Source organism: Bombyx mandarina, chromosome 28 (genome assembly GCF_030267445.1).
Source record: "Bombyx mandarina strain Sakado chromosome 28, ASM3026744v2".
Lineage (NCBI taxonomy): Eukaryota > Metazoa > Arthropoda > Insecta > Lepidoptera > Bombycidae > Bombyx > Bombyx mandarina.
This window is the reverse complement of record NC_143233.1, coordinates 8,488,230-8,500,011: the sequence shown is the minus strand read 5'-3', so window position 1 is coordinate 8,500,011 and position 11,782 is coordinate 8,488,230. Positions and strand designations below refer to the sequence as shown.

At 37.6% G+C, this 11,782-nt stretch overlaps 1 protein-coding gene across 1 annotated transcript; it reads right to left on the bottom strand.

Annotated features, from left to right (window-relative positions):
- Positions 1 to 8,041: 8,041 nt before the first annotated feature.
- Positions 8,042 to 10,598, bottom strand: serpin-32 (serine protease inhibitor 32). Its single transcript, XM_028183837.2, has one exon. The coding sequence runs from the start codon at positions 10,491 to 10,493 to the stop codon at positions 9,306 to 9,308; it is 1,188 nt and encodes a 395-aa protein (XP_028039638.2). The 5' UTR covers positions 10,494 to 10,598; the 3' UTR covers positions 8,042 to 9,305.
- Between the last annotated feature and the right edge of the window lie 1,184 nt (positions 10,599 to 11,782).

Genomic DNA, 11,782 nt, shown 5'->3' with positions numbered 1-11,782 from the left:
GCCCACCCATCTAAGCAATAAAAAAAAAAAACAAAAAAAAAAAAAAACGAGTAGCATCTTGTATAGGGAATAAGTTGAAAAAGTGTTCACCTGTACCTAAACAGAAAGGTATTGTTAGAGAACTCATCGAAACAGCCCTAGTGTAGCAAATGGAAATGATATGAATGTAGCAGTTTTAAACAGAGTTAAGTGTGCTGGGTTGAAAAATGTAATATTTTTTAGGACTTGTGTGTAGTTAAAAATTATGCAGTTCTTAAAATCTGATATACTAATGTCAAAGATGCTAGCCTTCTAACACCGGTCACTCACATGCGCACGAATACGCAAACCCACAAGTGTAGGACGACATTTGCGAATGATTATGCAAAGTTTTTGCTGCATTCGTGGTTTTCCAAGCTGTGTCGGTTTTTTAACAGACATCAAAGCGCGCGAACCTCGAACCTTCGCGTAGTCTCCCACACATTCGCTTGCCCAGTTGCGCCGACGATTGCGAAGGTAACGGACGTATACTATACGCCATTTTCATAGTTCGTGACGTCTACATCTATTAACATCTATTAATTTGGAATCCGTTCCAAGCAATTTAAATTAAATACTAAGACAACAGAGTTTACCTCTTGCAGTAAATATGATTTATTTGGACACAGCCCATCAACAAATACTGTTTCTTTGAAAACAACTGTGATCAACCTGGTGCATCAGAACTTACAAGGTTTGATGGGTAAAGAACTTGAAATTGATTTGTTTCTAGATTACAATAAAGTCAACTTTCTATGTGTAACTGAACATTGGCTTAAAAAATATGAATTAAATTGTAATTTTAAAAATCACCAGGTTATGAGTTCCTTCTGCAGAGAGAATGCTATACGAGGAGGCTCTCTTATCATTGTTAATAAAAATTATAAATGTAAGGAACGTAGAGACATTGTGAGCCTCTCTGTGGAACGGATTATTGAAATGGCATGTGTAGAGCTTGAGCAATTCATTGTTGTAAGTGTGTACAGGCCCCCGAATTCGTTATATGATTCTTTTGAAAATATATTGGAACATGTTTTATTAAAGCTTTCTGTTTCTAATAAACATATTTTTATCTGTGGTGATTTTAATATAAATTTATTAGAAAATACAAATGCCACTATTAGATTCAGAACATTGTTAAAATCATATAACCTTAGCAATTTATTTTCAGAGCACACAAGAAAAACTAGCACATCGGCAACCTGTATAGATAATATTTTCACAAACGTAAAACCTTTGCATAAATATATTATTAATCATTTAAGTTCAGACCACAGTGGACAATTCATATCTTTTAAAATTAAATCTGTTACAGATGTTAATAGTTCAAGAAACCTACAGTTTGTTCCTATTAATATTAGACGTATGGAGAAGTTTAGAGGTAAAGTTTTGGCAAAAATTCCGAATATTTGTTATAGTGAAAATCCTAATGTTCACTACATGGATTTATTTAATTGCATTAATGATGAATTTAGTGCCATCTTTACTTCTAAAACTCTGATCTTACATAATAAAAGATCATTCAATGAATGGGCGACTGTTGGAATTCACAAAAGTAGGCAGAGATTATATGACCTTTATCATGAAAAATCATATAATCATAATAAGTCATTTCATGAGTATGTCTGTAAATATTCCAAGCTGTTTAAAAAAGTCTGTACATTGGCCAAGTCATTGCACTTAGGCAATCTTATAAAAAATGCACCTGACAAAATTAAAATGACTTGGAATATCATTAATAGGGAGACTGGGAATGTCAGAAACAGCAATGCTGAATCAATTTTGAAAATCAATGATAAAATAATAACTTCTCATCAAGAAGTGGCCAGTGCTTTTGAGCGCTACTTTGCTGATATCCCAGCTTCTACTACAAAATCTTTAATTTCATCTCCTACCGTCGCCGAATCATTACTGCAAGATCATGTTGATAAATGCAGTGTTAACTTTAAGTTCACAAATATTGCTATAAAGGACATAATTGATAATTTCAAGCTCATTAATATTAAAAAAACTGGTGATTTATGGGGAATATCAATTAAGGTTATAAAATCCATTATTGATATAATCGCACCTTACCTTGCTACAATATTTAATGACTGTATTGATAGTGGTGTGTTTCCTGATCTAATGAAATATAGTAAAATAATACCTCTGTTTAAATCTGGTAGTACTTTTGACCCCACTAACTTTAGACCCATTTCAGTACTACCAACTTTGAGTAAAATTTTTGAAAAAATTATTTTGGAACAGCTTTTGAACCATTTCTATTCCAATAACCTGCTTCATAACAAACAATATGGATTCACTAGAGGCCGTTCGACTATTGATGCAGGTGTAGATCTTATTAAAAATATTTTTCAGGCTTGGGAGGAATCGCATAATGCCCTTGGGGTATTCTGCGACTTATCTAAAGCTTTTGATTGTGTTGAGCATAATACATTGTTGAGGAAATTATACCATTATGGTATTAGGGGCGTTTCATTAGAACTTATTAAATCTTATTTATCCGGAAGAATCCAAAAGGTAGACGTTAAAGGAAAGAGATCTTCCGGTGTCTTACTTAATATGGGTGTTCCTCAGGGTTCCATATTGGGTCCCTTCTTATTTCTTGTGTATATCAATGATTTACCAAAGTTTATTGAAACCCGTCACGAGGTCGTATTATTCGCTGATGATACATCCTTATTGTTTAAAATTAAACGACAATTGGAAGATTATGACGATGTGAATGATGCTATCTCGCGCGTGGTACATTGGTTTAGTGTTAATAATCTGTTATTAAATAACAAAAAAACAAAATGTATAAAATTTACCACACCTAATGTTAGACAAGTAGACACTAATATCATTGTAAGTGGAGAGACACTGGAGCTTGTTGATTCGACAGTTTTTCTTGGTATAACAGTTGATTCCAGGCTGCAGTGGGGTCCTCACATATGCAAGTTAGCGAATAGACTTAGTTCTGCAGCGTTTGCGGTAAAAAAAATACGAACGTATACTGATGAAGATACGGCACGTCTAGTTTATTTCAGTTATTTTCATAGTGTTATGTCCTATGGCATTTTGCTATGGGGCAATGCTGCCGATGTCGAAACCATTTTCATCCTGCAGAAGAGGGCTATTCGTGCTATTTATAATATGCACCCGAGGGAATCCTTGAGGGACAAGTTTAAGGAAATCAAAATTCTAACTTTAGCGTCCCAATACATTTTTGAAAATTTATTGTACGTGCGTAAAAACATTGTAGAATTCCCCAGAGTCTGCGATTTGCATAATGTGAACACTAGGAACAAACATAGGCTTGCGTTGCCGGCGGCTCGAATTAAGAAAATAAGCAACTCTTTCAGGGGGCTGGGTGTACAGCTTTTCAACAAGATCCCACAAAACGTTCAACTACTACCTGTTCATAGATTTAAGAAAACTGTCAAGGAACGTTTGTGCAACAAGGCATATTATAAAGTTAAGGATTTTTTACTAGATGGCACTACGTGGGAATGAGGTGTTCGCTCCTGGCCTTTTCATTTTTCATTATTATTATTATTTATTTGAATTGTATTTTTTTGACTTGTTTTTTTGTATACTGTAAATATGTTTTCTTGTTTAAAAAAAAAAGAAAATAGTTGAGAAAATACAAAAAAAAAAGAAAGCCCGCTGAGTTTGTTTCGCCGGTTCTTCTCAGGACTGTGGCTTTTTTTGGAACCGGTGGTAGAGTTAACATTTTCTTTTACATTTTGACATTCAACAAGTGTGTTTTTGATGACATCCAAGTTGAAATAAATGATTTTGAATTTGAATTTGAATTTGAATCTACTGTGTAGCGTATCTTCATCCAAACAAATCCCATAAAAAAACATGGCTGTTAATGATGTCTGGGAAAGAATTAAAAACTCTTTTTCTCTTCAATGTTCTATTGACGAATTAAAAAGGAGGAGAAATTCGTGAGACATTCGTAAACAAGTGTAGGCGGAAGCGCAAACGGGTTCGCAAATGGAGATGCGAACCACTTTGCACAGCCGCTAGGTTTGCGAATGAATGTTTGACGGCCCTTCACATGCGCGCAAACATTTGTACAATGTACGAATATTTGCGCGCATATCAGTGGCCGGCATAATGCGCTAAGCATCACAGTATAGTAACATATTGTATTTCGCTATCATTCATTCATTAATTACCCGCATTTCAAGCACGCTGTACATCTCTCAATTTAAATAATATCAAGTGCTGGAGTTTTATTACCACAAGAAGCTTCCTTATGTATCTCAAGCCGGTACAATATCTACGTCTGGCTGAGCCTTTGCTCGCCCACCTGTCCTCGTGAAACTGGAAAGGCCTTCGGGCCACCAGTATAATTTCAAACATAAAAAAAAAACTCTCTACGTAGGAAGTATTTCTGCCTTTTAACCTTTATTGCTTTCCCTTCAACGGACACTTTAATACACTAAGATGGTATTTTTGTGTATTTTATATTCGTGTCAGGGAAGATCGAGGGAAAGAGACCGCGCGGGCGCAGTCCGACAAGGTGGTTCGACCAAATCCGCACCACACTAGAGATCCCATTCCACGACGCCCTTCATGCGGCCAATGATCGGAGGCGCTGGCGGGACATCACAAGGAGTAAAATCATGTCGAATTATAATGGTCACGACCCTCAGCAGTGAGGAAACGACGCGAGGAGGAGGAGGTATTTTTGTTCCCTACCTATTCGTTGGTAGCTTAAGAGGCTATTACAGCTACGCCTATTGTACAAATGTATCTGCTTTTTCTGATTGTTTTTTGAATGTAAATTGTGTTTTGGTGTGCAATAAAGTGTATTCTCTCTCTCTCTCTCTACAGCTACGCCCGGGCAGGTAGGTGAGCTCACGGGCTCAACCTGAGAGAATATGCTAACACTAGCCCTAGCAAGAGCAGCGCTTCGCAGAATTTACCACCGGATCGGAATCGCGACCCACTGAGAAGAATCGGCGTGAAACTCAGTCGACTGTGTCTAAGATGGTTTTTGTTACTTCTATCCTCTATACTTACTCTTACTCTACAATACTGCGTTATCTATAATGACAGTCCTTAGTTTTACTCACAATTATGATATACATACCTATAGGTACCTATGTGTTTGTTTTTCAATTTTGTAAACTACTACACTAACTAATACTACACTAATAGAGTAAGATCCCAGGGCGCCCAGACGTCTAACTAACACTACGCAATCGGCCACATTTTGTTCGTCAGAAAATACGTGACGTCTGGGGGCCCTGGGATCTTGGACTATAACATGGACAATAACAAAGTAATGCACGTAATCGAAGAACAGTAGCGTGTTGACTCATCATAATATAACTATTAATTCATCTTACGAAGTTCAATGTTTAAATTACATTGTAAGCGAATTTCTCACGTTCGTGTGACGTCACGATCGCTGAAGACGAACTCGAAATGTTTGCGCACAAGAAAACAACATTTTTGTTGAATTCACTTAATATTATTATATACCCTTGACCGAACCGGATTCGCGATTATCTTTTTTGCTACAATACTTTTGTTTAAGAGTAAACCTTAAAAATGACAAACAGCCTTCGCGCGCGCAGACCGCCATATTTATCTACTTTTGGCGGGAAACAACAGTATTTTAAAAGGCGAAACAGCCATAATGAAATTGGGAATTCGTACCCTGTCTCAGGTGGATGACGGCATTTTGTGATCTCCATGAGTTTCGGTGGCTATTTGAGATATGTTACGTGAGACAACCCATCCGGTCAAATCTAAAACATATTATGTAGTTTAAATAATAATTTAAAAAGACGCTTGAATTGTAAATCGAATTCACAAAAATAAGTATAAAAATAAGTAAAATAAGTATAAGTATAATTTGTTGTAACACTCTCATCGGAATATTGGGGTGCAGTTTTATAACTGCATTATTGTTTTTGGCTAAGCCTCTGCTCGCCCAAATGTCCTGGTGAACTTAAAAAGGCATCTGGGCTACCAGTAACTCAATCCCAAAAAAAAAACAAAAATCTTGAATTGTCATTGTGTCTTCTTGACGCGCGTGCGTCCATTAACGGTGCTTTTAGGCACCACAAGCACCGGTCACCGTTCTAGCGAAATAACTCATAGACACAGCCCACTGAGTTTCTCGCCGGATCTTCTCAGTGGGTCGCGTTTCCGATCCGGTGGTAGATTCTGCGAAGTACTGCTCTTGCTAGGGTCAGTGTTAGCAACACTCCGGTTTGAGCCCCGTGAGCTCACCTACAAACGTTAGGGTGAAACTGAAATAGCCTCACAAGGCTATCAGCATAGGTAGGAAATAAAAAAGACGCGCGTCCAAATTTCAAGTCGGACTGTCTTGAAGTCTGTCAAAATTACGTTCAAAGATTCCGTTACCTACATAATATAAACATATCAGGCTAACAAAACCGCATCAAAAAGAAATAACTTATGAGTTTTCGTGTCTATGCCTTGATCACGTTCGATCGGAATAATAATTTTAATTGTTGGCGTCTGTGAACGCTCACGACTCACAATATGACATGACAGCCCGCATACTAAATAAATTGATTCAGTTTACTTACCACGCATTCGCGATTTGCAATAGTAGTAGTTTTAAGTTAGTATTTTCGTCGGTTTTAGCGAGTCGTACCACTAAAACTGTGTAAAAACGTCCGAAGTAATACTATATTGACAATTAAAAACGCGAGAATAAACCGTAAAGTAGTTTGAATAAGTTTCAAATCAACGTGAGGTCAAATGAAACAAACAAACAGCCCTTGAAGTGTGTGTCTATTTTGGTTTAATTTAAACATGTCCTATCGGGTCCCCCCTTTCTTTATTATTAATAATTTACGGCTCTCTTGAAATTAAGAGCCTGTGGACATCATCACACGTTGCCGTCAAGCTTGTGACGTCAGGTCTGAGTTGTATTGTATAAAGTCTGTCTTCTCAGACTGGATATGACTGTTTCGCGGCAGGAATAGGCAGGATTGTAGTTATAATAATAAAAATGAAACTCGCAAAATTATAATTTGCGTAATTACTGGTGATAAAACGTCTTGTGAGTACGCACGGGTGGGTACCACCACCCCGCCTATTTCTGCCGTGAAGCAGTGATGCGTTTCGGTTTGAAGGGTGGGGCAGGCGTTGTAACTATACTGAGACCTTAGAACTCATATCTCAAGGTGGGTAGCGCCATTTTCGTTGTAGATGTCTATGGGCTCCGGTACCACATAATATCAGTCGGGCCGTGAGCTCGTCCACCCAACTAAGCTATAAACAAAAACGTAGGTACCAGTGCAGATACAATTACCTACCACAAGTTAATTTTACTGTGTCGCGTTCAATGGTCTCTATTTTGTATGAAAGTCGGAAATCTCCAAGGTGATCTGACGCGCGCTGTGCTTATTGTTCTAAAACAATGTTACGTTTACAGATGAACAGGCAAAGGTTTGTTGATTACAGTAGCTGTATGTGTGCGTCACCAGCCTTGACGAAAGAGGATACGTCTTCAAGGTACACCTTCAAGTTGGTGAAATCCGGAGGGAATTTAGTTTTCCTTGTTGTAGTTGAGATGGTCATCTTCATTTCCCCATCGTAGTTTTCTCGTTCGATCTAGAATGGTTATGTTCCTCAAGACCAATCTTGTCTCATACTTTCCGGAACGCTATGACCTGAGCTTCCTCAAAGGAGGAAAACTAACAGATTAATCTTAAATATTAAGTGTACTATCTGTGTTAATCATGTGCGTTATCTGTGCTAACTATCTATTTATTAATACGTGAAGCAAAAACTTTGTATCCCTTTTTACGAAAGTTGCGCGGACGGAGGAGTATGAAATTTTCCACACTTATAGAGAATATAGAGAAGAAGTGCACAATGCTAATATTTTTTTTAAATAATGCATAAAAGATACATTAAATCAATAAAGAAAACATTACACATACTACCATGTATTTGACGCAACACGCATGCATACTATTTATTTATTGTCAAACTTTTATTCTTGACGGTCTGTGGACAAATTGAGAATGGATTAAAATTAAATATTGTTTGTCTTTATTAATATTTTTCTATAGTGTAGTCTTGGCGAAATTTGTGATTATAGAAGTACAATAGTCTTTGAAAATACAATCATAATAGTGTACAAACTTACAATTTCAATTAATTATAGTCGAATTTCGACTACTGCGGGAGTCTAACTAAGTCCCTACCTAGTCTACCTAGTCTACTACCTAGTCTAACTAAATAACTGAAACCTACTAAATGGGAAGCATATCGAACCTGACATTTCGGTAAATTACAAAATCAAGTTGACACTTTCTGTAAGTCATTTTGACTGCGCTATTCAAGCGCATTACGAAAAAAGAATCTTCTAAACGCAATTATTTACCTATAGGACTCGCATCAAATCTTTTGAAATATTTGCTTACAACTATTCATAATTGTATTGTAAATAAAGTTTTTAATTTCGTAATTTGAAGTAACGTTCATTGCAACGAAATTATCATAGATTATTTTGTATGGTAAATGACACCATTGAAGTTAAATTAAGAATGTATCACTTAATTTTGCTCCAATGAGAACCATTAACATTTAAGGAAAAACAATATGGGCGACCTTTATTCATACGTCATAGAAATGTAATTTTTTATGATTGAAGGATTACTGGTGGTCCTGAGGCCTTTCCAGTTTCACTAGGACAGGTAGGCGAACAAAGATTCAGCCAGGAGGGGTGTTATTTGCTAACAGCTACCCGAGCGCCTCCGAAGGAGACCTAACAACTCAAGGACTCACAAGAGGTCCTACCACCAGTAATCAATGCATCAAGTCTACCCCTTGCAACATTACATGACGATCAAGACAACTCTGTCAAGAGTGACACGATTGCGAATAAGAAATGTAATTTAGGTAAATCAACAGAGATCCTGTCATCAAACATTCTTAGCTACTCACTTAATTCTTAGTGAATACCTGTGACCTTGCTCGTTCACGAAGCCCGCTATAGAAAGCAGAGTATTAAATACACTTGACATTGGCGAAATCTAAAAGGAAAAGCCATAAACCTAAGAGATAGATAGATAGATAGATGAGAAATGTAATCATTGTTATTACTGTGTGTTTTTAATTATTATACGTTAAAACTACGCTGTAACCACGTATGTATGGCCATGTATTAAAGACGTATAAACCTGCGTATAAAATACGACATTTAGAGATAGCCTAAAAAAATGGTCACGTTGTTTCTTGAATGAATATAATAACTTAACGATATTGAGTTACATGATTTAAAATTTATCAGACTAAACAGTTGTAGGGTCGCCGTAGACGCCAGAGAACACTATTAAGTTTGTCCTTCTGTCCACGATCAGAAAGACGAACTCTTTATTCACCTCGATCCTGGGCCCTAATATCCTGTCTTCTAATCCGACCACGGTGGCCACAGCCGCCACGGTACCCTCTTCTGTAACTTCCAAATCTACGTTCTGGATCGCCGATGACACAAAGAGCGGACTTGTAGACACCCCCGGTAACTCGGCTTTCTGCCCGTCGAATATAGAATGTATCCCTGTGTATTTTAGAGGAGTTACCATGTCCGATTGCGATGATATTTTAAAACGTGGAACGTAGCAGTCCACTTTTGGGGGGTCATCAAGTCTGAAGTCTTCGAGCCAATCCATCGGCTGTGTTGCCAAGTTGTTTAGCAGCTTCTTGATTGGCATTCCGTCGAAAGGCACAAGGATCAGCATTGAAAATTCTTCGTCTTTTCCGTAAGTCATTTCTAAGACTTGAGCGCCGATTCGTGGGGAATCCGCTAGGTTGTGCGGTGCTTTGTGGTACATCATATTGACAGAACCAACGACTTGTCCTTGGGAATTATAAAACGCTTCTTCCTTCGTCTGGGTCGGATCGAAAGGATACTTCCAATTCGCTTTAAAATACAACGCATCAACAAGGACCATCCTTAAGTTCTCCAAATCTTGCGGTTTAACCGAATTCAGTATTCTTCCTTCTGTCGCCAAGCATATCCAATAATTTATATCGGCCGCAAGTTTGGTCGTGTTTCTCGGGTCGACCGTGTATATATCCGTGCTGTACAGATTAGCGAGCTCACAGAACTCCGGGTGGATCTCCAGTGAGCAATCGGAGAGCATGACCGATTGACCCTTCAGGACAAGGTCTCTGGACGTAGACTTGAAGATACCGCGGGCGGCCAGATGCAGCGTTTGCGTCGCGGCCAAATCGTTCGGTAATTGCAAAGCGTTTAGCAATTCCATGAACGTGTCTCCAGACGAACCCTCCGCCAGCAACGAGAACACGCTCCAAATCGATAGGGGTGATATTGCAATGTTTTTAACGCCAAATGCTTCTTGAAACGCATAAGTGTGATCCAATAGTCGCAATGCGAATGTGTTTATAGACGAATAGTCCGCATTGTCGAGAGGCGCAGATGTAACGACGGCCGCCAAGGTCAACGCAATCTTCCACATACTGCACAGTTGCGAGCACAATACAGAACTGATTCTATCGATTCGTTTGGGGTTTCGTTCTCACGTGTTTCGCTCGCAATGTGTTTGAATTAACTGAGTTAAGAAACGTATCGCGTCGGATTTAAAATACTATGCCGCCAAAGCCGTGTCTATAGGACGAGAGCCAGCCCCACATATACGTAATCTTATTACATTAAATTAATATTTTTAACAGTTAAAATTCTATGTCGAGAGGTTTAAGTTGGTTTGCGACAATTTTGCAACTTTGCAACTTGCACCAGGATAGCCATTTAAAAGTTTAAAACTTGGAAAAAATATATCGTAAAAAAAGTGTGTGTGTAAGTCACACACGGCAGAAGTGAAACTTATAAATAAGATATAGGTATACTGACTATCCCACTACACAGGAGCATACATATGGACGATGTTTAGTAGACGATAGTGGGGATGCTACGAAGAGTCGCACAAAGAGGAGACCGAGAACGGCTGATGTGTTCTATCTCATTCTCTCGCCGGCTGAATCCTATACATTTATGTGTTTGTGTCTCTATGGACTTATTTTTTCGTTTCATCGAGTTTGAAATCACAACGATCCTAAAGAAGTTTCACTTCAAAAACTTCTTCAGCTATTTGATTTGCATAAACCTAATTGAAGTTTATCGACCGTCTGGTGTAGTGGCAAGTGACATTGTCACTACACAAGGGGGTCGCGGGTTCGAATCCCGCCAAGGGAAGATATTTGTATGGTAAATATAAATGTCTTTTCCAGGGTTATGGATGTATATTAAATATATGTATGTGTATAATAAAAAATCTTACATTTATTTCCGTTATCTGGTACCTGTAACACAAGTTCTTTAGAACTTATCACGGGACCAGTTAACGTGATTGTTAGTAAAAAAAAATTAAAAATTTTAATCATCGAATTGTTGATGCTAATCTATACTATGCATAATATAATAATAATAATAATAATATTATAAAGAGGAAAGATTTGTTTGTTTGTTTGTTTCGAATAGGCTCCGAAACTACTGAACCGATTTTAAAAATTCTTTCACTGTTTGGAAACTGCACTATTCCCGAGTGATATAGGCTATAACCTTTTTTGAATAAAATTAGGGATCCCTACTAAAACTCCAATAATGTAACGCAAGGTTTAAAAAAAATACCTAAAATATTCTTTACATCGCGTGCGCTGCGAAAACTATTGATGATAGAATAAAGTAATCTATACTAATATTATAAAGAGAAAGATTTGTTTGTTTGTTTGCTTGTATCAAATAAGCGCA